General features: G+C 32.3%; 1 protein-coding gene across 2 annotated transcripts; it reads left to right on the top strand.

The window, feature by feature from the left end:
* Positions 1-399: 399 nt before the first annotated feature.
* LOC115880066 (protein tramtrack, alpha isoform-like) lies at positions 400-27,534 on the top strand. 2 transcript variants are annotated; one of them, XM_030897192.1, is made up of 7 exons: positions 400-1,526; positions 10,759-10,969; positions 11,151-11,347; positions 13,203-13,555; positions 17,516-17,683; positions 23,758-23,866; positions 25,764-25,921. In XM_030897192.1, exons 1-7 carry the CDS (start codon positions 1,239-1,241, stop codon positions 25,791-25,793), a joined length of 1,356 nt encoding a protein of 451 aa, XP_030753052.1. In that variant the 5' UTR covers positions 400-1,238; the 3' UTR covers positions 25,794-25,921. The 2 variants fall into 2 exon arrangements, with proteins under 2 accessions (XP_030753052.1, XP_030753051.1); XM_030897191.1 differs by having other exon boundaries at positions 401-1,526; positions 25,780-27,534.

Here is a 27,534-nt window from a genome sequence, read left to right as displayed (position 1 = left end):
GTAATCGCGAATATTTTGTATTTGGATATTGAATTTGTAATAAAGAATACATAATATTTGAATAATGAAAAAGGACAAAAGACTAAATCTGGCAATTAATTTTTATTTTGGGGTTTCGTGACAAGCAGAGGTGGCAGGGCAGAATATCTAAAAAATAAAATCCCTATTATAATTCCCCATGTTTATAAAATATTTTCTAGAAATTTTAATAAAAAAGTGAACAGGCAAGTAATTTTTTCCCTACATGGGAATTTTCTATCTCTCTCACTTAAATTGAATTTTAAAATACGGAGAGGTATAAAACAGGAGGGATAAAACTTCTATTTAGCGATATGATAATTCTATTGAAGAAAATCAAACAAGTTTCAGAAGATTTATCCTGGAGTCTGTATAATAAATATTTAAATTTCCAACCACGTTTGTTTGTTATGATTCGGTAACGCGTTAATACGTTCGTTGAACTTGACATGTCCATGGATTTTCTATTTCTTTTCCCAGGCTTGGGAAAAATCTCAAGTTTATAAAAATAAATATGAAAGGCCTAATTACAATCGGTACAGTCTGTAAAGTTAGTATAAATTTTGACCCCGTTTTGAGTTTGCGTTTCTGTGTATTCGATGCCGTTACTTTAGCCTTAAAAAGCTAGTTGTTTCTGAAAAGTTGATGAGAAACAGTGGCCTGTGAAATCCTGTGAAAATGTGATAGATTGTTTTAAAATATAGACATTTTCCTACATACATCTTTTTAAGACGAAATGTATTGATTTGCCTTAAAGGCTTGGCCGGCGAATAAACGGACTATACATGATTTTCTAGGGTCTTACGTGGTTTCTATTGGCTCACTGAATCATAAAAAAATAAGGGACATATTTTTTATGGGAATTTTCTAAATGACTGAACATTTACATAGAAATCTCCAAATTTTTGAGAAAATCACGAATGTTTTCATACGTGACAAAAATTGTAAAACAGTTAAATGTAGTGATTAGTGGCAGTGATAGTGTAATGTTTTTGTGTTTTCAAAGACAAAATTATGATATTTAAAAAAGAAATGAAAAGTGTGAAGTATATTGATTATTTTTAATGTTTCCAAGTTCTTTAAAACGCTGACTCATAAATAATTTTGAGGAATTTGACATTTTATGTTGTGGGAAGATAATTTTTTGTAAGTTAAACAAAAAGTTTGGAATTTTTTCGTTATTTTTTTGTATACATAACCAAACAAAACATTTAAGAAAAATGTTACCCCAACAATATTGCTTAAGATGGAGATATCATCATTCCAATTTACAAGCGATGTTTTCGCAACTTTTGGAAAGAGAAGCCTTTTGTGATGTTACATTAGCTTGTGAAGGGCGAACCATAAAGGCACATAAAATAGTTCTTTCGGCGTGCAGTACCTACTTTGAAACTATATTGTCCCAGTATGAAGAAAAAGACCCAATACTTATCATGAAAGATATTAAATATGTAGATATCAAGTGTCTGGTCGAATTTATGTACAAAGGAGAAATTAATGTTGAACATGTAAGTACCTAGTCAAATTAAACCATAATTTCAATTGTTTTTGCAAAAATATATAAACACATAATAGATACCTACCTATGTACTATGTACCTCATATTTCCAATAATTCATTTCGATTATGATGTAGGTATTTGAAGATAAAACTGAAATACAGTTTTTATTATACTTATATTAATTATACATTTTCCATTATTATTTATATTTATTGTGGGTTAAAAATGACATTATCTTTTATAATGAAACAAGAAAAAAAAATCTGTCATTTATTAATAATGATAGGTAGGTATTTTTAAAGTTTATCTTTTGTTTATCATATTTCTATAATGTAATTTTTTGGTGAAACTAATTTTAAGTGTTGTTTTTTATCTTAGGATATACTTTCATTATTTAAGCAAGTACCTATTTAGTTCAAAAGACCTTGTAAGCTACGTAAAAATTGGTTTATAAATCTGAAAATAAGAAATATAAAAAACCAATCAATATAAACTTTTTAACATATTGGTTCACAAGATACTGATGAAATTTTTCATTTTAAAGCCTACATAAATGTAAGGTCAACAATTACAAAAACCGAAAATGATTTAAGATCTCAATGTTACACAGTAAAAATTTATCCACAACCTACATTTCTGAAAATGGTGACTAATAAAAATTCCCCTTTTTTGTATATATATCAAGGTACCTACATACATAGAGTTTTAAATTTTTTCAGCGTTAACTAATTTTTATTTATATTTTTAATTTGTGTATCAATGTTGCGTATACTATACTGTGTTTGGCATATTATTATCAGAATATTTTTGGTAATTTTAGTTTTTTGTATGATTTGTATGTGTTAAAACCAAGATAGAGGCTGTTTCTCGATTTATATAATATACAGGGTGTCCCAATATACCGTGGAAAAAATCTAACTCTATACAAAAGTGTTTAGTTTGTCCGTTGGAGGGTATCAGACTTTAAAAAATAAACATATTTTTTAAGATATCTTATTAACTGATATTCCGATTTGAATTAAATTGGGGTCCCTCTGTTTTGCTAAATGCTTTAACATTTGACTTTCCAAAAAAAGACGGAATACGTACGAGGAGGGTGAAAACTACACCCACCCCAACATAAATTTTAGTAGAAATATTTTGCTTCAACTTAACAACCATTACTGATTTTTCGGGTTTTGCCACTCAAACCAAACCAAACCAAACTAGCCTAAAATTCTTCCGTAAAAGTGAAAAAACACTTATTGATTTTTTAATCGTTATTCTTATGTGAAAAGCCATCTTGTAATAAAAAATTCACAGTCCTTTACAAAGATGCAACCGGGGGGGCATTGAAAATGATGAGTAAAAACGTAAAAATATGATTAGTGTTAATATGAGTGTATTACATACATATTTTTAAATAACGAACTTAACAAAAAACAATAGGTTTAAAGATTCACTGAATAAGTAGTAATGTTAACATTAAATAAAACATTATCAATAATAATTATGCGATCGCACCTGTCCGTAAAACAAACAAGCAAAAAAACAAAATAACATACAAAACATCAGGTTAATATGATGACAGATAAAGAATTCTTACGGAAAGTTACACTTTACGATATCATTTTTTAACTGTTAAAGGCAAACCCCATTTAAACACAAAACTTTTTAATACCTACTACTGTATCTAAAAGATTTTTTTTAAAATTACTAAATTCTTAGCCACGCTTCTGTTTTTCTTGGCTGTTGTGCGTCACGTCACAGATTAACAGGCCCACGTTTGCACCACAAGGCGATGCTGCAGACCACTAGGTAGACCGGTCGTAGAAATTTATGTTATAGAACTTGTAGTCAATCTACACAAATATTATCAAAAGCTTTTTTCTTTTAAAATGTGTTCAGATTTTGTAAAAAGTATAAGTCAAAATCGCAAAACTTAAATTTGATATGAGTTTCTTAGTTTTTAACTAATATAGTGGCGAATTACAGAAATTCCTTTTCAATGAAAATTAATCAGTTAAATAAAATAATTTAATAAATTTCTAGCTTTTTCCCGCGACTACGTTCGCGTTACATCTCGAATCGTTTATGCATTGATTTCAATGATTTTTTACTTCTTTATAGAGAGCTAGTGAGCATAGATGTTTTTTATTTTTCATCTTTTTTTTATTTATCAAGAGCACTAATACTCTCTTTATAGGTTATTTTTTTATTCTTTGAAGGATAATTGAGGAAGATATATTTCGTTATGATGTCACTAAATAAACCCTTGTATAAAATGTTATACTGTCTGGTTTATAATGTTATAGTAATTGCATTTTCGTACAGCAAACTTTCATTCCCTATTCTACTCCCTAAGTGTATAAATTTCATAAATTCGCTTTATCTTTGTGCCAATTTTTATGTGTATAATCCAGAGGTCACCAAGTTTTATATAAATTTTTACTAACTTTACCCATTTGGTTGATGAATTTCAAAAATTTCTTCTAATTCTTTTTGTAGGATTTCATTCTTCTAGACCAAATAGTAAGGAATTTTCATACAACAAACTGTTCCGACATAATTTTACTCTCTAAGAGGATGAATTTCCTAAAATCGCTTTGTGTAGCTAATTCACTAATGTCGTTTAAACGAACCTTTGTGCTAATATTTATGTATCTAAAGCTGGCGGTATGAACTCACTCCTAAAATATCTAAAAACTTAATATATAATCTAACTGACACACCACTGACAATGACAAATAATTTATTTCTGGAGATATTGTGTGTAGGTGTTTTTCAGGTATGTTTTAGTATTTAGTCGTTTTACACAAAGAAATAGCCATTAAGCACTATGAAAATAGTGCATAACAAATCTACACATGTATACCGTATGATCGAAAAAAACGGCGTCCAGTTGGCTGGGAAATGACGATCGATGACATTTCCCATATAAATTTACATATAAAATGACAGCGATCTTCATTTCATAGCCATCGCTGACGCCGTTTTTATTCGATCATATGGTACCTTTCATTTAAAAAAAGAATCATCAAGATTGGTGAAGCGGTTTCGGCGGGATGGATGCAACAAAAAAACCCTTTGAGCTTTTATATATGTATGGATTAATTATTTTTCCAACATATTTTACTTTGCAAATTTTTATAAATATTCAGACTCGCTAATATCGTAGTCCACCGTGTCCAGCCTGTTTAGCCAAACGTAGGCCGATTCCTCTTCGGCGGCGCGCGGCGTCGTGAACATTTCTTATTTGTGAGATTAAAAAAACAAAACAATGCATTGGTTAAAATAAGTACATTCAATACATGTATTGTGTTAGACATTTATATGCCCAGTATATTTTTGTTTAACAAACCAATCAGGAAAAAATCCAAAACCTACCGTTATAGGAGGTATAAGATGATTAAACTTATATAATGACAACTACTTATCGGATAACAAATTAATTACTACTGTCAGCTACTGTCTAAGTAGAATATACCTAGAGTACCTACACCTACCTATGATGTAGGTAGATTAAAGCTTATTTTGACTTTACGTCTCACTTCGGTGTCACAAGCTGAATTTTTCAGGGATGGAAGTACAGTACATGATATGGAGACCCTTACTCCGAAAGTAGTACAAAATTAGACCGGGTAAAAGGGCACTATCATCAAAAATCGATATATTAATATCGCCGTATAGAGAAAACAAATACTTATTTTTTGATCCAGTACACAATAAAGTCTTCGTAGGGAGTAATTTTTTATAATTATTTACAAAAAAACATTTCCATTAGCGCTTACGACAAAAAAAAACTTTAAACATGAATAACTCATTTCAATCATGCGAAAATTTGGTTTAAAAATAGACTTTTTTTAATATAACTTTCATTTAAGGAAAAACGAGGCCTAAATGAAAAAAAAGAAACAATTTAAAAGTTTCGCTTATGTCTTGACAAGGTATCAAAGCAAACCCCATATTTTTTGCTTTTAAACTAATAAAGATATAGCAATAAACAATCAGCGATGTAATGGTTTTTGCGCGCGCTGGCCGACTGCCGCCGCTGCGCCGAGATTTCCTATACCCTTGTATATATGACGTCATGGTGTGGCAAATGCCGATTTTTATTTTATTTCACTATCCTCCCTCAACTTATTTTTTTTACGATGCGACAAATATGTAAGTTTTATTATTTTTTTTATATTTTATTAAACAATTATTTTAATTTCCTTAAAATACTGTCGGTCGATTGGCACGCCACTGGAAAATGACCTCAAACTAGGGATGTACGATTCGAATCGATTTTAATCGAAGATCGATCTTTTTACCCAAAAAATCGATTAAAATCGATCGATTTTTATCAAACGATCTTTTGGTAGAATCGTTCTTATTTTTCAAAATCGAAGATCGATTTTATTTATACTGTTTTACAGGTTTATTTACTTGTTAAAATAAGAAGAAACACTTTAGTTTTGCTTTAATATTTGTTTATGGTGCATCTCTAGTAAAACATCTAGCAATGAATTGAAAAATTAAGTATAACGCTCACTGCCGCACACTAGCAATGAATTGAAAAATTAAGTATAACGCTCACTGCCGCACGCGCACGCGCCGATGTTTGTTTAGCACTTTGATATCAGCTGTCAGTATGTCAGATTTTTGTCGGTGATTCCCATATTTTTATATTTTAGATAACGTAGAATATTCTTTGATTTTAGCTTATTTCCAACCACTTTATGTATCACAATCACAGAATTTACTGGTACATATTCTGTGTCAAAATCATCATAAGCATGCAAAAAGCCATATAATTCTATTTTAATATTGTCATAATATTTCTAATTTTCACAAGTATGTCTCGGTTTGTGTGGTTTTTGGGTGTTCTGATTTATTTGGGGTGACTCTGATTCAATTTTAATTTTAAATATGTTAATAAACGGTTTTACGATTTTTATGTATCTAATAACTTTTTATGATTATGTCTTGTGTTATATCGTATTTTTATTATACCGGTACACCAATATATTCAGTATCGAATATCGATATTTAATAAGATCGATCTTTTGTTGCCGATTTTTTTCTAGATCGATCTTGTTATGTCCGATCTTGAATCGATTCAAAATATCGATTTATTTTATTTTTGGTACATCCCTACCTCAAACGTCTAATCCATAGACTTAAAATAAAATATAGACTACACTATTTACATCTCAACGCGGACAAACAACCTTTTTAGTACACATGTTTACTTCTGGGTACAGTCGACCGAGCCTTCCTCATCCAGCCTATGTTGTCACGTCTTTAATATTATCCATATTTTTTTTTCTTGTTATACACATATATTGAGATATTAATACTACAGTTTAATAAAGTAGGTTTTAATATCTGTATTTAATATCTCTTCCTGTTTCACCGAAATGATTACATCTTTTGATTTTGAAAGGCACCCGCGGTATATTGCTACTTTATTCGATAAAAAATGACACTCTGAATAGAATGACATATCATATGTCAACTTTTGACATTGTCGCTTAAAAACATATCCTATTTTAAATTTCAATCCAGTTTTTTTCAATCCACTAAGTTTTAATCAAGGAGCCTTGGAAAAATAGTTTTGATCGTCTAATAGGTTTCGTGTCTTGTCTAGGCCGGTTAAAAGATGTACAAATCGTATTTTTAATCATACATATGTCAATTTTTCAAATGGAACAAGGGTGACTCATTAGCATATTTGGAAAAAGCATTTTTTTATGAATATATTGATACCACACACTTGGTATTTCGAGTCAAATTGTCGTTATGAACCGCGTGTTACAATTACAATTAAACCATATGCGAAAATGTCAAAAGTTGACATATGATATTTCATTCTATTCAGAGTGTCATTTTCTATCGAATAAAGTAGAAATATACCGAGGGTGCCGTTTAAAAATTAAAAGTTATAGTCATTTCCGGTGACACAGGAAGTGACCAAAAACAATTGAATGCGTCAATCAATCCTAATTTATTTCATATACTAACATACTAAATCTTGTTTTTTTATTTGAAAATATAAAAAAATTATGGGGATGAGCCACTTTTGAGCCGCACCCGGTATAATAAAGACAGTACCGAGTTAAATAAATGTAGTTTTTATTTTATCCACTTCCTATCACCTTCCTTGCTTTAATGGAACAGATTTATGTTTTCTCTAATTTACATAATAAGACATCACTTAACTAGAAAAAAAATTACAACAATCATTTTTTTTTCTCTCCCTGTCGCCGATTCTATTATATCTGTGGAATAGATCCGGTTTTGATTAATATTAGGGGTTGTAAATGTTTGACTAAAATTAATAATTTATTATTAATTTCAAAAATTACGTAATTTCGATTATAAAATTTCTTCTATAACGTGTATTTTATTATGTTTATCCTTTTCGGACTCTAAGACGTTTTTTCTAAACTTTTATGTAAAAAACCTGTCCTAAATCTTAATAAAATATAAAAACGTTTAAATACGATATATTTTTAATTTACTTATAGCTTCATTAAAATAAAAAAATTACCCGGCTATGATACGGAGAGTTCAGGTGTACTTGAGAAACGAAAGACAGTGTTGTGTGTTCTCGGCAGAGTCGTCAGGGAACGACCGTTACGACAGAGACAACCTATCTATCGCTCGTGTCGCACTCGTTATAACCTAAAACAATAACACAACAATAACAAGACAGTGTCTGACCGCATGTTCCAGCTATTTATGAATGAGATGCTCAGTCTATATTTTATTTTAAGTCTATGGTCTAATCTTTGTACACACCTACATTGTTGCCATCGCATCGGGCAGATACCCTATTTCCTTCTCTATCCATTCTCTCTCGCACTCGTTGATTTTCGCAAACCAATGTGTGATGAAGTTTTAGAGCGTTTTATGAATGGATCATTGTATCTCCCGAGTTTAAATATCTCGGGGAAGAGACCAATTTACGAAAAAAAATTTCGTCGTCGGTGGTGTAGGAAACTATTTACACTGAAATTTATGTGGGGGTGGGGGTAGTTTTCATCTTCCCGTACTTTTTCTTGATTTTTGTGAAAGTCGAATGTTAAACCACTTAGCAAAACATAGTCATTCAAATCGGAATAACGGTTCTTAAAATATCTTAATAAATGTGTTTATTTTTTTAAAGTTTGACGCCCTCTAGCGGACAAACGAAGTACTTTTGTATAGAGGTAAATTGTGTCCAATGAACTTATTTTGATTCCAAAAATATGTAGTAGTTCTATGGTCACGGAATATTGGGACACCCTGTTTGACAAACTTTTTTCAGCCGATATACACAGTTCTTGTGAAATTAATTGTACAGGGATGTTTATTAATTAATACGGACTAATTTATCAAATAAATTGTCTGGTCCAAAACCATTGTAAAAAAGTTCTAGCAATTGCGAAAGATTTACTTGCTGAAATTGGACGAGAACATAAAAAATATAAAGAAATAAAAAAATTACGCTAATGGCGTTCTATACTCATTAACAATAGAATCTTGCGTGTCGTTTGTCACTTCCTGGTGGCGTTTTTATGGAAATTATTCTTAGGAGCAAGTTTGTAGTTGAGATGGTGTTGTTTTAGTTTTTAGTTGATGTTCCGGTACAGAAACATTATACTTAATAGCATAGATATCCGTTTGATGTGAATCAAAATATAAAACCGTAAAATCCGTAGGTAAAATCACTTTCTCTGTTTAAATGCGAGGTCATCTATAAAGAAAAATTAAAATTATAATAAGTAAAGATAGTAAGTAAATATTTTTTTTGTCGGATTTCATTAAGACTGGGTCCCTTTTTTTCTGAGGCCAAATACCATCATACCATGGTTAGAAAAAAACTTATTTTGAGAAGTAAATTCTTATGTCAGTTGAAAATTCCAAAATAAGCTCTATTTACCAGTGGCGGGCATACAATGTAGGCAAAAATGTGTTGCCTACCCCAGGCAATATTATAATTTTTTTTTTCGTATATCGTTACATTATAACTTATTATTAATCCAAGAAAAATTTGTATTATTAGTAGGGGCATAAAGAAAGCTGGTTATAAGCGCTTATTACCAGCGCCTACAAGTCGTCTCAATAGTGCACAATGAACGTAAAAAGTAAGCGGCAATAATTAAGTGGGCTTTTAAACACACCCGCACACAGAAAAAACTTGTCGGCGCTTGTTGCCAGCGTAAATCGGCGCCGACTGTTTACCGGAACGCTTGTTGTCTGTGCTGGGTGTGCATTTTGTGGTTTTCGGCGCTGGTTCTCGGCCCTATGGGTACGGACACAAAGAAAGCTGGTTATAAGCGCTTATTGCCAGCGCCGAAAACAAGCGCCTACAAGTCGTCTCAATGGTACACAAAGAACGTAAAAAGTAAACACAGTAAACACAGAAAAAACTTGTTGGCGCTTGTTGCCAGCGCCGACTTTGTACCGGAACGAATTTTTAATTCTTGGTCGCTTGTTGTCTGCGCTGGGAGTGCATATTGTGGATTTCGGCGCTTGTTTTCGGGGCTGGTTTTCGGCGCTTGTTTTCTATGGAAATAAACGCTGATTAACCAGCTTTCTTTGTGTGCGTACCCTAAGATGTATTAAAATAATATAAAAATAATTCCCATATAAAATTTGCCATAAATGCGCTCCATATGATTTATGCTAAGGCGCATAGGCGGTTTGATACTTTATTTTGTCTGTATGGGTAAAGGTTGCATCTTTGCAAATCTTCCAAGTACTGTACAGGCCCCAATGACTGGAAGGCCAATGTGTAAGAAAGAGACAGAATAAGTAACGCGTTATTTAGCTTAATCATTGTTTTTTTTTACTTAATTGTTATGCTATTCTTATTGTCAATTTTTGCCTACCATACTATTTGCAACTCTACTACTATCGCCACTGCAATTTACTCTTTAAAGTACCGCAATCTCTGGACTGGGGATGTTTAAACTAAATTTTATACCGGGTGGTGCATCAGCGTTGGAATCATAGGAAATCGCATGCAAATTTTGAACTGTCCAAATATTGGCTCTCCTGTTGATTTTACAGTTAAATCGTAAATAAGCTTTTTTGCTGAATACACATGCTAAATTTGAACAAGCCGATTTTAACTAATGAATTAAACTGAACAGGTAACAATGCAAAACCAGGGAAATGCCAACATACTTTAAGTTAACTCATACCATATTCTAATACATTTTTTAGTTTCCTCAAGCCTTGTTTTGAATAATAGATTAATTTCTATTTGTTTGTTACTATTCTAGTGCCATTTAGCAACTTTGCTTAAGACAGCGGAGGAACTGAGAATCAAGGGCCTCGCAGAGGTTTCATGGAGAGACGAAGAACAGACTGGACCCAGCGATGGAAGCTCCAACGGCATCCAGACGGCTATACCATCGGTCACCACCGTTATGGATAGTCCGAAATATGAATCGAATAGCCCGAATAAGAAGAAAAGAGGCAGGCCACCCATTGGTATGTTTTTATCAATGAACAACGTCCTTTAATTGAAATTTAAAATTTGATTTCCTAAAAAACAACTATATTTGATTTTCTGAATTTGTTTGAAGTTACAGAATTAATTAGTATTTAAATGTATTTTTTTTTGTTAAGTATATCAAATAAATTACAATAAGAAAATTATTTCACCTTGTAGATGACTACGAGAATCAGTTTTCAACTCCCAGGATTTCCAACGTTTCGGGAAATGTGAGCAATGTAGAGGACGCCTATTCGAACGATGCCATGTCCAGTAGTGAACACGATCTTCAAATATGGGAGGACGACCAAGCAAACGAAGTAACAGAAATTACGGACACCGATGAGCCTCCATTGAAAGTTAAGAAGGAATCGGTATGAATAAATTATTTTTTTAAGTATGAGAATTCTGTGAGCTCCATCTTAATTGTTCTCTCTTTGAGAGACCATTTTTCTACACGAACATAATTCTCCTTACCTCTGCCCTCCACCCTTCATGTACCTAAATCTGACAAACGTAAATGTCTAAATAACGTGTGCGCTAATAGCTTAATTACTATATCTTATGTTATTAAGCTTCATTCAGAACCTCCCAATTAGTGGAATAAATTAATTAAGTTTTAATTATACTTTATACTTTACGATCATTCACAATGTCTAAAAAACACAATTAAAATTAATAAAATATCCTAGTAACAGCTTGCGGTAATCTGTTGTATCCATAGAGAAATCCTAATATTTAGCTTATAAAACAATGAACTTTTGATTTCTAACCAAAATTTTTCTTGACGGGTGATAAAGGCCAAAATGACATTCCTTGCAAATTTTGAAGTATAATTAGTGGAAAAGTCAAAAGTTTGTTAACTTTTTCGAATAATTGAAAAGTACTACCACTAATTATGACGTTCTGAATGCTTACATTAAAATTAGGTGAACCAAGTTCTACGGCTAATTGAAACTACTAATTTATTCCACTGATTTCGAGGTTCTGAATGAAGCTTAAATCAATAAACTTAATATTCAGGGTATTTCAAAAAACATGTGCCATCTCTCGTGGGGAGATTTCTTACGTAAAAATCAGATTTATATTTTATATCAACATTGGCATTGGTCCGATTCTGTTTTGTTTCGTAGCTACAGGGTGTTAAAGTCTTAATATTCTTTCGATTTATTATAATTTTCTTCCAAGTACTTTTAGTGATTTGAATGAAATTTTGAGGGTAAAAGTTACTATAAGTGCTACATATTTTAGTGCGAAAAAAGTGGAGATAAATTCACCAGGGACGGGCATATGGGTTATCACTGAAATATTAAAAAAAAAACATGTGCGCCACTGGCTTTTTTCTTTTGATATCAAAATTGTGGCCGTTTAATGCCATTAAAAGTTATCTCTTGATATTTTGTCGAATTCGACCTTCTTGATGAGATAAACGCTATTGTATTTATCACATTTAATAAAAATAAAATTAATAAATTATTAATTATATTAGGTTATTTTACCTAATTTATTATTAAATATTATTACTATTAGTTATTACCAACAACAGTCCAAGTTAATCCAACCTACAGCAATTTTAAATAAAAAAATAATGGTATTTAAGATAAAAATGATATTTGTGAGTCTTCTCGAAATGGTATTTAAGATAATTACGAAAAATCTAATTTTAAAAAGTTTTAACATCCTATAACTCTAAAACTATGCATTTCCATACCCATGTTTATAGGAACTTTTTTTCATATTTTTTGATGAGGAATCAGTGAGTACTATAAAAAATGTTAATGGTTGCTATTAGACTTGAATCAAGGCAAATTAATAAAATTCCGTTTATCTCATCAAAGAGGCCGAAATCGACAATATATCAAAAGACAACTTTTAATTGGCATTAAACTGCTAACACTATTTCGCTAACGTCAGTAGCGTACATGCTTTTTTTAGAAAAATATTCCAATATGCAACAACCTATATGCATGTCCCTGATGAATATGTCGAAACTTAGCATTAAAATATGTCGCATTTATAGTAACTTTTACCCTCAAAATATCATTCGAAACGCTAGCAATCTTCAATCGAAAAAATAATAAGATTTCCTGTAGTTATGAAACAAAGTAGAATCGGACCTATGTTGATATGAAAAATAAATCTTATTTTTAAGTGAGGAATCTCCCCACGAGAGATGGCACATGTTTTTTGAAACACCTTGTATAGTGAAAGTATTTTTTTTGCTATCAGCACGACGAAGATGATGAAAGGAGCAACACGTCATTCACGATGGAAAAGGGCTTACCTTCTGTCGCCTCCAGAGCGCCATCGTCGATCGCCCAGAGCGCCACCACGTCCAGCGGTCAGTCTTTCCTAACGCCGGCGATAGAGAAGGAATGGCCGGACGTGATCAAGATGAACGAGTACTTGAACACGGGCAGGCGCCAACAATTCTGGGAAGAACCGTTCACCAAGCGAGTGATGGACGGAATCAAGACGAAAAATTTGGAAATGAAAGTGGCGGCGGAACTACTTGGCGTGTCCTATGGTACTTTGTATGGACGGTATAGGGATTCTTATGGGTGTTTGAAGCATCCTTATAGGTAGGTGTTATGTTAACATTAAGTGTTTATTTGTCAAGCAAGATACTTATTAGTAGAACTGATAGAAGTCTCACGTCTCGCATAGAATATAGTTTATGCTTATAAAATTAGTTGTTTTTTTATAGAGTTGGGCTAAAACGTGAAATAGCATTAACAAGTATATCTGTGACCGCAATTTTTTATTCGCCGCGTAATTATCCTCTGAACGTGAATTATACCGTTGATTAAAAAATTGGGTGTAGATACGCAACCTAATAGACGAATTTGTGATAAGGTTGATTTAATTTCCCCTTACGTCTCAAGTGCTGTACGACGGTGACGCCAATCGTTCTGTGACCAACGCATAAAACACTTATTTTCTCTAATTCGGTCCAAGGTTATTAAAAGATAAGGTTGTCTCGTAACTCGATCCGCCATTATCGGAAACGTCTACTACGTCATAGGAATGCTACCACTCATAGATAGAGGGATAAAAATTGCCGACAGTCCGACAGTGCATTTCTGAATCGATATTCATTTTGTACTTTATTGTCTATAGTGTATGGCGTCTATACAGTTTTTAATTGTTTGATGTGTGTTTTCTTTATTGTATTGCCCATTTATCTTTCTTTGTCGGTTGCATTTTATTTTTTATTTCTTTATCCCCCCTATGAATTTATACGTTCTGTAGCATATCGCTCCTATTGGTCCAAAAGTTACGAGGCAACCTGTTTATAGTAACCTTGAATTCGGCCAGCGAAGGCATATCGAAGACGGTGTGGGACTGAAAGCTACAGTGTTGCCATATTAACATGTGTAATATCTGTAATATGTTTGACGAAAATATTTTTGGGTGAAAAATCCGCGTATGTGTATTTTGTAAATTTATTCTATAAAAAAATTCTTTTATAGGTACTGAATATGTCGTCTGATCAAAAAAAAGTCGTTTAGTTGGCTTGGAATTACTTGGAATACCGGCGATGTTCAATTTCAAGCCAACTCTGACGCCGTTCTTTTTTAATCATATAATATTATATTAAATTGTTTAATGATAGAAAATCCGTGTTATAAACGTACTGTACCCAAAATCCGTAAATCTACGGATTAATCAGTAGTTAGTTCTAGCAATACTGTCTCCGGCAACCACTCAATCTGTCGACTGAAAGCAGAACTAAGGTACAGTATTCTTTATCCGCTGCGCTGTAAACGACCCTCAGCGCATAGTGACGCAGAGCTAAACTAAATCTCGGACATGCAACGGTAATGCCAGTTACATCCTGGACATATTTTGTGCCACGAAATCGCCCATAAGGTTGCGCATCTTCTTATTTCTTCAATAAACGATTATACCATTACGGTTAATTTTTAGCTTTGTGGGTTATATTTTATTAAAAGCAACTTTTTAACTTCGACTGCGATTTCACTATCGATCTTTCACATATAACAACTACCGTATAATAAAAAAAAAATGGCATGCAGTTGGCTTGACAATGACGATCGATAATATTCCCCATATTTTACATATAAAATGACAGCCATCTTCATTTCATAGCTATCAACGTTTTTTTTTTTCATATTGTACTTTATGATGTCGACCATACCTACTGTCAACGTCTAAAGTCATTTTGATTTTAAAAATTATGGTATGTCTTATAACAAGTTTTTTTAAAAAGAAAAATGCTAGCAATTGCTTCCTATTGAAAAAAAGAAATAGTTAGATAAGGGGTAGTTTATATCCATTACATCTCTAGCTGAGCTTCAATTAGAAATTTCTAGATCTTTTGATTAAAAATATTGTCAGTATGACGACACTTCCGGAAGTACCTTTCTTATTTTAGCTGAATAACTAATTTTTTACATATTTAAATTCCATGTAAAAAAAGTATTAAAATTAATGTTTTATAATATTTTAATTATCAAAAAGTATTATCTTTTTTCTAACCATACGAGATTAAGAAAAGGAATAACCTAAATACATGTGACATAAATAGTATTACTTAGTCATAGTTATAAATATTAACTATAAACAAAGATATTTAAGTGATTTATATGTATGTACTTAATGTTTCAGTTTTCACCCACTTTTCAATAGAAGGTACGAACAAGATAATATTGTTTTTTTGTTATTTGGAAATTTAGTTAACTTAGTTTATATTTTTTTGATTTATTTCAAGTTCTATAATATTCAAGTTTCAAATGAGCATCAAATATATCTTGCGTTTTTTGGTAATACTTAAGACTATATGTTATGTAGGTTGACAATTTTTTTTAGTTAATTATAATTTTGATTTAAGTTAATTATAATTTTGAACCCATTTTTATACATTTATAGTATACACCGTATAGTAGTGACTGTTTTGAAAACAGAAAAATATGATTTATAGGCGTTTTATAGGTACCTATTATCTCCATGTATATATTTTATATGCAGTATTTTTAGGCGAATGCTTTCTTTATAAAATAAATTAATTAATAATATTTTTATTATACATAATAATAAAAATATTAATTTAGATCCTTCATGATATATATGCATTTCTATACTAAGGGCTGGCAAACCTTAGTTTTGGGTCGAGATTTCCGTATGTAAGAAGAGTACAATGCGTTTATAATGTACTGAACACAGATAAAACAGTAAAAACGTTACCAAACGTATGAAATAAACCGAGAAACTGTGCACATTGCTAAGAGACGTGGGAGGGGATAAGCAGATTCGTCGCGGTCGCGACCCAATCAGTACTTGAAATTCTAGGGAAAAGTGTATATCATGCGTTCAGCTTCACGATTTAATTACGTCTCGTGATAATTTATTTGTTTATTTATTAACGAGTTTAATTAGAAACACTTGCACTTTTGGTAAAAATAAGTGGAATTGAGTTGGTGTTCGACAGTGGTCGCGCTATTAAAACTCTGAATTCAAAAATCGATATCTCAAAATCCATTAGAAATAATTGATTGTAGTTTTTTTTCAAAAACTTCTTTAATATCTCTTTTAATATCTCTACTATATTTTCTTTGGAGACAGTATGTGAAAATCTTTATAAATAAAAAAGTTACATGATTGCTGAAAATTGCTATGCACTAAAAGTAAATGATATTTTGTTTAATTTTTGAATGAAAAAAAAAGTTGCAATATCTAAAGTATTTCTTGAGTTATCGCGTGTTATGTGTTAAAAAGTTGAGTTTGCGATCGTGATTTTACTTTACTTGATAGGGAAAGGCGTACCTGAGAAATGTGGCAACGTTGCAACAGCACACCGTCGCGTTTCTCTCACTCCGACTTAAATAAGATCCCTATGCGATTTACTTCCACACATGTAAATATAGACCCAAAAGTAAGAGTTGCCAGCACGGTATGTTTAAGATATGACTAAAGGCCGACCAATAATAACTATAGATAGCTCTTTTTGAACAAAAAACAGGCAATAACAGGTGATATTTTAAGTAGATGAATCAACTATTGACTTTTTTCATATGTCTTATTTCCTCATGTTTCGTTTTTTAAAAAATTTTTTTCCAAATGTTTCAGTTGGTTTTTTAAATATATCACGTTGTTCTAAATATCCTGATTGTTTCCAAATGTCACAGTTTTTAGTATCTTTTGAATCAATACTTTTTTTTTCATTTTGAAATTATCCTTATTTGGCAACCTTACAATCAAATAAATTTCGTGATCAAGCATGCTTTGTATAATAAAAAAAATATGAGAAATGTTTTTAGATTTTATTAACTGTCCTTTGAAAGCCTGCTTGATCACACAATTTTTTGGTCATACATTAATGATGGAATCTGGAACGTCATCATAATTTGAATGCTTACATTTTTTTAATGAAATTGATTTGCTTTGTAGTTCAATTTTCAAGTTGAATTGAATTTTTGTATGCAACATAATGACAAACTTGAATTTTGAGTTATGAAAAAAGATAAAAATGGGTTCAAATATCGTACATTAGGTTTATATATATATTTCTTTTCTGGTAGAGTACGAGACTTCTGGACGGAACAAGCTCCCACTGATCTGCTTCTTAAGCTAAAACGCAAAGAAATCACTTTATTTAGAGCCGCAGAACAACTTAACGTTACACCCCAAACGTTATCGAATTATTTAATGTCGGTGTCGCAAGGAGAAAATCCCGATACAAATTCCAGGTAAGTAACAAAGCCAATCATAAGCGTTAAGGTGGCTGCACACACTACTGCAAGCTTGACAAGCATGGATGAACAATCTTTTTGTACAAGCCATGCATAATTTACCTTCGTCGCCACACGGTACATGCATGCTTGAACAAGCTTCAGTTTATGCCGCGAAAAGAAGAAGGAAGTCCGAAGAAAAAGAGGAAGGAAGTCCGCGAAAAAGAAGAAGGAATTCTGAAGGCATTTATCTTTTTAATACGGCATCCTTATCGGCTTGGCTGTCAATTAATCTATACTTATTAGGTAAAATTTTGTATGCTGCATCCTTCTTCACCCTATCATGATATTCTGGTGATTTAATTCGCCAAAGACAAGGATGATTTTCGTATGCGCGACTAAAATCTTCCAATAATCCTCGATTGCTCCTTTTCAGATCGCTAGACATGATGGCGACGCGACGTACAGGTCATTGACGATCACGGACTAACTAATTGTTTCTACAAGCTGAATACATGTGGTACACACGTACCATTTCGCTTGCGAAAGCATGGCTTGTCCAAGCTTGCATGATTCAAATTCAATCATCAAGCGGCTTGCACAATTAAAATGCTTGCGCAAATTTTCCCTACAGACGCTACAGTTTGCTTGTACAAAAAGATTGTTCATGCATTCTTGTTAAGTTTGCAATAGTGTGTGTAGCCACCTGAACAATGACCTTTAAAATGACAATCAGCGATAAATTCTGTCGATCCCACAAAAAAAAATAGATTGCAATGCTCGATTTCCCACCAAAACTTATAACTAATTCTGTTGGATCAGATATGTTATACGGGGTATCCCAGAAATAAGTGCAAGTATTTCAAGGGGTGTTAGATTTCGATAAAAGAAACATTTTCTCTTTATCGTTTTTTAAATTCAGTCCACAAAGTAAAGTTTCAAAGTAAAAAAGTACAAAATTTTTTTACTTTGAAAATTTCCAAAAAAATGATTTTTTGCCTTTGCTAAAATTTTGAGAACCACTGGATCTTTTCTGGATTTTCTTTCTTGTAAATTTAATCTACTACCTATGTTGCCATATTATCAAGAAATTATGTTTAACTAAAAACTAAAAAAAAATTCCAAAAAATTTTTCAAAAAATTTCGAATTTTCAATTTTTTTTTTCGCGAAAAAAACCTCATAAGCGTGTTTCTGGGGTGGAACTATACTACCAGTTAAAATATTTGCACTTATTTCTGGAACATCCTGTACCTATATGCCTTTTAATGAAACATCAGATGCGATGTTCCGATTTGAATGAGATTAGAGTTGCCTATGTTTCGTTAACATTTAAAAAAGAAAATCAAATGTTAAAGTACTTCAACATTTGATTTTCACAAAAAAAAAGAAAAAGTACGGAGAGGGTGAAAACTACAACCACCCCTATATAAATTTTAGTAGAAATATTTTCCTCAATATTTAATTCAAATATTTAACTCACCCGACAACAGATTTTTTTCGTGTTAATTTAAAATTGACAAGCTGCATATTATGTCGAATGGACAAGTTTACAATGATACGAAAAAAAAATAAAGTATTTAAAAACAAACTTTTTTTTCCTGTGCAAGTTTTTCACAACATTCTCCTCACAATCTCTCTAATGTTCGTCATATTCAAAGTGTAAAGCACATAAATTTCGCAAATTTTAGATTACCAACGGCTTAACCCGCGTTGCAAGCAAATTAATCTGTTTTTAGTTCTGAAATAATAAAAAATGTAAAAAAATAATATACAATGGTCTTTTTGACGGAAAAAGAAAACCAATTAGAAATGATACGAAAGAATTTTAATAGGACAAAGTTTATAAAAAGGAAAAAGTGTTAATATAATAATATAATATGTGTTCATAATATGTTCATAATTAATATTATTAGTGATGGGATAACTCGAGCGAAAATTCGCTCGAGTACTCGATTATTGAAATAACCGACATCGCTCGATTATGAACGAGCGATGCAAGTGACGAGTACCAAGCGACGAACGCAAGCGATCCTAGAATGAAATAAATTGAAATACGATTTTAATGTAACCTACTCAATAAAAAGCCGAGCGAATTTTTTACATACATTGCAAGTAGCAAATTTATACGCCGTATATACCGGGTGCATCTCAAAAGTGGCTCACCCCTATTACTTTTTTATTTTTTTAGATAAAAAAATGAGATTTGGTATGTTAGTCGGAAATGACTACAATTTTTGATTTTTAAATGGCACCCTTGGTATTTTTTTTTACTTTATTCGATAGAAAATGACATTCTAAATAGAATGACGTATCATATGTCAACTTTTGACATATTCGCTTAAAAACAAATTGTATTTTAAATTTCAATCTAGAGTGCCATGGCTGTGTTAAAAACACTAATTTGTAATCAAGGAGCCTTGGAAAAATAGATTTGATCGTCTAATGTTTTTAGTGTTTTGCCCTGGCTGGTTAAAAGATGCCCAAATCGTATTTTTGATCATATCTCATTTCTTTTCAAATGAATGAGGGTGGATCATTAGCATATTTCGAAAGAATTTTTTTACGAATAATTTGATACTACGCACTTGGTACTTCGATTCAAATTGTCATTATGAACCGCATGTTACAATTTCAAATAAACCATATGCGAAAATGTCAAAAGTTGACATGTGCTATGTCATTCTATTCAGAGTGTCATTTTCTACCGAATAAAGTAAAAAAATACGGAGGGTGCGATTTAAAAATCAAAAGTTGCAGTCATTTCCGGTGAAACCGGAAGTTACCGAAAATAATTGAATATGTCAATCAATCCTAATTTATGTCATATACTAACATACCAAATCTCGTTGTTTTATCTGAAAAAATAAAAAAGTTATTGGGGTGATCCGCTTTTGAGACGCACCCGGTATATTTATCCGTTGCGTATCTGAGAGACAAAATTTTACGACCTACATCGATAATGCTTCGAAATAAACTAAATCAAGCGATCAAGCGAATTGCTCGTCGCTTACTACTTGCCGTTCATTACCGAAAGAATGTGTGCCCTGCGCACGCAGCTTACTGCTTGGCGTTAACGAGTACTTACAACATGCGACGGACAAAAAACCGTATTTTTAAATACGAGCGATATTTCGCTCGAGTGATAACTCGGTTATTGCAATCGCTTGATACTCGAGTACTCGATTATTGAAATTAATCGGTTTTTCCCATCACTAGTTCATATTAATAATAATAATGGCGTTTCCTTGCCCCTCGAGCATCACTACTTTGACATTCAAATCTCTGGAATAATCTAAAAAATAGCTAAATTAGTACTTTAACCAATCCAAAAAAAATAGATTAGCAATAACTGCAATTAATAATAGTTTGCAATAGTTTCTGCAATTTGCAATTTTCTTGATGGAAGGCATGCACAATTCAAAAACAGCTGATCTCTTCACGCAATACTCTTGCAGCGGCAAGGCCTTGCAGGAAATCGGACCAGCTAAAAAATAGCTAAATTAGTACTTTAACCAATCCAAAAAAAATAGATTAGCAATAACTGCAATTAATAATAGTTTGCAATAGTTTCTGCAATTTGCAATTTTCTTGATGGAAGGCATGCACAATTCAAAAACAGCTGATCTCTTCACGCAATACTCTTGCAGCGGCAAGGCCTTGCAGGAAATCGGACCAGCGCGATTTTTATTAGTTAAGTTAGTTACAATTCTATAGTTATCAACCTTAAGAAATTTTTGAATTAGAAGAGCAACTGTATCAATAATTTTCCGATAAGAACTTATTAAATCAAACTAAAACATTAAATTACCACAATACACCAAAACATTTACTTTTACACTGGACGCGCGTTTCGCTAACCATGTTAGCATCATCAGCAGATGATTAAGACTTCACAAGGTCAACACCAAAGGTTCCAACCCCTAACTGTACACATATTAAATTTTAAATAATTAATCTATACTATCTATCATAATAAATAAAAAAAAACAAATAAAACATTTTGGTTCTGTTGAATTTCAAAATGTCAAAAAATTATTCATATTGGTATCACTGTGTGAATACAAAGAATTGCAACATAATTGCTGACTGTAAAGTGAATTGCAACTTTATTGCGACAAGAAAAATTGCAAACTGTAAAATACTTAATAAAACATTTCTCAAGCTTTTCTGGAACATTAGTTGAATTTTAATTAAAATACAGTGGCGCCATCTAGTTTGCCACCCACGCAACATTTTATCCGCCCTAGAATATAGACTGAGTGGAAGGGGGGTTACTTCACCGGAACCTTAAAGATCTATTGTGTGCTCCTTTCTTGAGTTCGAACGTATCACACAGTCTTTAACTCATCATACATGGGGATCTTGTTGTCTGGTGTTGTCCAGGAACTATGATAGAGGATATATCTCTCTTTTTCTATTGTCTCCTTGGATTTGAGGTCAATTCCTATTGTGAGGACCTGACCACGGCCCTCTCCTCCCTCCAGTTGATGACTCGCCAACTCGATGTCTTTACTTTGGAGTTGAAATAATGGAGTGATACAGCGCAAGGGTTAGTCGGTCCACTTCTACACAGCCACGCATGTAAAAGTAAGGGAGACAAGAATTAGGTTGCCCTCTGGTGTCCCAAGTTTGAGACCAGTAGAGGCTAGTATTCTATCTACCCATGCATCCCTTTGATTTGATTCCGCCATCGTAGGATTTAGGTTTTTGGTGAGGTTGTCCCTTTGATGGTCTTCTTGGTCCGGGCGGTTAAGCTAAGACCTCCCTCTAGACACACCCTTTGCCCGTAATACATGACCACAGACAGTAGGTGGTGCCTGATTTCCTGCATCGTTATACGTCTTGGTGCAATTCCCTGGCGACGGCACTACAACCAGGGACACGATAGTGAGATGTCCCTTAAGCTCAGCTAAAGTGCCAGAGGGAATTCCCCTAGACCTGACTAGAATCTTTCCCACCAACGAGAAGGTTTTGCATCTCCTAGAAGAAGTTTATCCAACCTAAGAAAACCCATAACCCACTGTCCTTATCAATTACTATTTTTCGACAAATTCGTATGTCAATTTTTAATATATCACCTCGTATATGACCATTGAACTCGTGAAACATTCTCGTGTGTTTCTTTAGTTCAATATATATGGCATATAAGAGATCGGCCCGAGAAAAATGATCATCGATTGTCATTTCTGGGGTCACTGTGACGCTGTTTTCGATCGATTATTCGATATGTTCAGTATTGCTATTTAATATAATTCTATAAAAAAAATTAATAGGGGTGTATTGATACACCCTCCTGGACACTTCATCTGAGTGGTCTGTATTTTAACGCTTGCGGTAGAGATAAATATAAATGACCGGTTGACAGACAGAGAGACAAAATAAAAAACGACTCACAATGTTGCCGGTTTTTACCTGTGTAGGGCAACGGCCCAGCTACGTCGAAACACCGGTTCCCATTAGAACACCGAAGTTAAGCGACGTAAGGCGATGCTAGTGGATGGACGGGTGACCTGTTCGAAACTCTGTATCGTGCTGTTGTCCAAAAAAGGCAAAAGTGTAAAATCTATTGACACACACTGCTCATTCACGCCGGTTCGAGGCCGGATGATATCGGATATGTCGTGAGTAAGAGTCGATTTAGACACTTGCCAAGTCGGTAGACCATTGACCATGATATGGCCGAGGATCGCGGTTCGGATTCCGCGTAAACAAAGTAGGCCCCGTCCAGATTAGCCCTGGCAGCAAAAAGGAGACGTTAAACTATTACAGCTGTAGTAAAATAAGTAACTAATTGTGAAAAGTAAAGTTCCTATCCTAGATGCAACATTTTTCATAAACGTCTACTTGTGCGGTCTGAACCACTTTTATCTCTTTAATACATTTGATTTTCCATTAAGCTGTTTACATCACTGTTATACACGTTAAATTCCAGACCACGCTTTTACGATGACCAGAAAGGTATAGGTGTATTGTGTACTCCCCCTATTAAAGAAGATTTCTTAATCATTTAAAGTGTTACACAAAAATGCACTCAGTTCAGTGAGAATTATGATTGTAAAAAAAACTAATATTATTATTTTTCTGTCTCTAGTGCCCAATCAATACAGGGAGAATCTTATGAAGAAGGTACAACAGATGATGAAGCCGATTCAATCTTACCAGACATTCCGTCAAATAATACTAATGTATTTAAGAACTTGGTGAGTTTATATATTTATTATATTGCATGACTATATACGAGAATAGTCCGTAAAGGTCCGGACCTTCTAAAGATAGCAGCACTGATCAACAAATGCTGGACTCTGTATTTGCGTGCGTATTTTTTTATTAATAGTCAACTAAAGTGTGTCTAGCGAGGGGCTACAAGACAGTGGTAATTGTTCTCTGTCATGTTAATTTACAGGTAAGTTTTATTTTTTACGAAATCTTCTTCCCTAGCGGGGCATGTATACATAGTGACTAACGAGCTTCATGGTTTCGTCATCTTCCATACAGAGTCGGCGTTCGGCGTTTTCCACAAGTCCCATCTTCTGTAGGTGTGATTTCAGCCGGCAGTGACCTTGGCGTTGGACAGACTTTAGTATTAGAGATACTACATTGACTATCATTTAACATAGTCCCTATGACTATTTTTTACCAGTAAAATTCAAGTTATTTGTGAAAAGAAGAATATGTTACTCTCCAAAAAAATCCTTTAAGGATATTTCGCCACTGCACTGCAAGAAAATCTACAAAATAAAATAGTTATTTTTTGTAAACACTTCTGGCGTTAAACCTAAACGGACACTGCTTGTCAGAAGTAATGTTGACAGTTATACAAATTTCTAAGAATTCTATTTTCGAGATAGAATATATATTTCTATTCGAGAACACTTTACTTTTTTAAAACAGATACGTCTACAAGAAACCGTTGACGTTCTGTTAAAATGACATATAACAAACAAACGTCAACGGTTTCTTGTCGACGTATCTGTTTTAAAAAAGTAAAGTGTTCTCGAATAGTTGAATTTAAATATTTTAAATAGTTTTTTCTTTATTCTTTGTATTTTTTTTGCTTCCGACGACGGAAAGAGATAAACTTTCCGAAACGTTAAGCATTTTTTTCTTTGTTAGGCAAATTTGTATAACTGTAAACATAACTTCTGACAGTGTTTACAAAAAATAACTATTTTATTTTGTAGATTTTCTTGCAGTGCAGTGGCGAAATACCCATAAAGGATTTTATTGGAGAGATAAATCCGCCACATAGGTCTATAAGGAGCGATCATCAATGATTGAAATAACTGATTATTCTGATTTTGTTCATTTGGTTGGCAATACATTTACGAAATTCAAATATTTATCGGCTGTTATCACTAGCATCAAAACAAACCAATAATTTAATAATATAATTATTTTTTTGACGATATTCGTTTTTCATTACAATCTGAGACTAATCAAAACGAGATGAGATATCAATGGACTTAATCTGAAGGGTTTTTAATTTAATTATTGAATAAGTGTATTAAAAATACGGTTTAAGTTACATTTTTCGTTATAAATTTTAATAATAAAACGCATATTAATATAGTATCATAAACTAATATTATTTCAAAAAAATATTTATTAGAATGTATCCAATATACAATAAAATATATTTGAAATTATTAGTAAGAAGTTCTAGGTACGTATGTTTATAAATTTATAAAGCGAAATGTACGTTTATATGGGTTTCTGTCTTATTGTTCAATCTTCTTTTTGTTGTTCTGGTAACCAGAATTTTGAAATCATCTAATTATACGTTTCTATTACGTCATTGATAAATATGTTGATTTTACATTGAAAAATATGTTGAATTTACAAATATCAAAGTTAAAACTTTCAAGGAGGTAAAGAAAAGCCAAAAAAATTAATTAACGTCGATGAATTGACATAATTTGTTAAAAAAATTTCCATCAGTAATTTGCTTTAGCATCAGTAAACCTCTAATACAGTATTGCTAACTGATTCAATCATTGTTGATCCCTCTGTACAATCTCAGGCAGTCATAATATTTATTTTTGAGATGCAACGATTCTCATTTTCAATTGATTAGATTTACTGCTTACCAAAATAAAGGTCGTTTGTAATTTAGGTGGCCGCAAATAGCAATGCCAATACCCCACCGTCAGGTGGTAATAACAAGTCGGTTCTTGCCAACTGTCCCGACATCACTATCATCAAGAAGGAAAAACTAGACCAGAAAGTGAATAATAATTCAGATCATTCCGATGTTGGTAGCGATAAGTAAGTTAGAAACTTACTTATTGGTAAGTTAAGAGATGATATTTGCCTACACAAGTTAAAAAATAAAGTGGTTGTTATTTACCATAATATAGTTAAGAAAACATGTATAGCGTTCTAAAATACTTATGGATTTTTTCTTTTTAATTTTGCAATCAGATTTACTCTATGTATGAAATACATACTCTATAAGATACATTAAATTGAATGTAGGCAAATTTCATTGATTTTAGTAACTAAAAATAATGTACTGTAACCTACTTTCCACTTTTGAGTATTTGATATAAACCAAAGTGATTTTTTACTGTTTTCTAGTTATTTAGAAAGAAATATATCTTAATCCTAATAAGAAATGTAGTATTTTAAGGCAAGATCTTTAAAAGATGACCAATTCCATTGTAAGATTTAGTTTTTACACGTTATATAACGTACACTTTTTTTTGGCATTTTGTGGTACAGTATCTTGTTATGTTTAAATTGACTATATATTTTTATTAAAAGAATAAAGCAGGTGCGTAGTTAAAATGTCACACTGTGCATCAAATGCAATCATATTAAAATTCTATTAATCATTTCAAAATGTTTAGAACAGATGGGAAATTTTTTATTAATTTATTGAAAAAAACTTATGTGTAGTTACTTCAGCATATCCAATAACAATAAACCAGTTCTATGGGTGATGGCAGGGCTATGCTATATATGCTATGTGATGCGGAAATTTACAAAAAAAAATCCTTTTTTCATATGCAGAAGTTGGGTTTAAATCAGAGGTTCCCAAACTTTTATTTCTTGTAGACCAGTTTCAAAATATTATTGGTTTCGGTGCAAAACTCGTTAAAAAATGTGAAGATTTGATCTAACGATGGAAATTTGCATTGTGCTGTGAAAAACAAAGTAAATTCTTTATTCATTGGATTATAAAACAGAACAAATTCATCCTGACATTGTTTTTAATGATTAAAATAGAGTTTTAGGTTATTTAGAAAGTTTGTAGAGTTACTTTGATGTATTGGTTACAAATTTTTAATATCTATACATAGAGTTGTATTATTGTGTGCTGGTCTGAAAATTAACATTTTTGGTTTTTAACTGTATATTACTGGATAGTAAAATGACATTCCTGTAATATATAATATTATGTAAATTATTTTTTTAAAACCTCGATTGGTCTTATGTCTATTCTGAATAACCTTTCTCTTTAACTTTTTCGATATCAATGACTAAAGAATATAAGGACATGTAACGCCCATATACGGGCTGCAGCAGAAGTTGCGACCTTAGACGCCTTTTCTTTTGGTGGCAAACAATGAGTCATCAGTTGGTCACCAGCGACAATTTTAGCAATTTTTAATAGTTTGTGTGTAGTGAACATTGTATAAACTTTATTACAATGCTGATTAGTTATTCAGCTTTCAAATGTAAAAGCAGCAGCGACAAAAAAGAGCCAGGAGTTATGTTTCATAGGTAGATAAACAGTCCGCTCCACCTTTTAGCGTTTTCTTAAGTTTTCTTATTGAATTCGATAATTATTTTTCTGATTTATATGTACTTGATGTGTGCTATACGTCGATACTAGTTTTGTACCTTTTGTTAACATTTTAATACG

This window comes from Sitophilus oryzae, unplaced genomic scaffold (assembly GCF_002938485.1).
Source record: "Sitophilus oryzae breed Bouriz unplaced genomic scaffold, Soryzae_2.0 scaffold_1614_pilon_pilon, whole genome shotgun sequence".
Lineage (NCBI taxonomy): Eukaryota > Metazoa > Arthropoda > Insecta > Coleoptera > Curculionidae > Sitophilus > Sitophilus oryzae.
This window is presented reverse-complemented; position numbering and strand designations above follow the sequence as displayed.

Coding starts and splice junctions, on each gene's coding strand:
- LOC115880066 (XM_030897191.1), top strand. CDS start 1,239: ATGTTACCCCAACAATATTGCTTAAGATGGAGATATCATCATTCCAAT. Junction 11,348..13,202: donor TGAAAGTTAAGAAGGAATCG/GTATGAATAAAT, acceptor TTTTGCTATCAG/CACGACGAAGATGATGAAAG. Junction 13,556..17,515: donor TGTTTGAAGCATCCTTATAG/GTAGGTGTTATG, acceptor CTTTTCTGGTAG/AGTACGAGACTTCTGGACGG.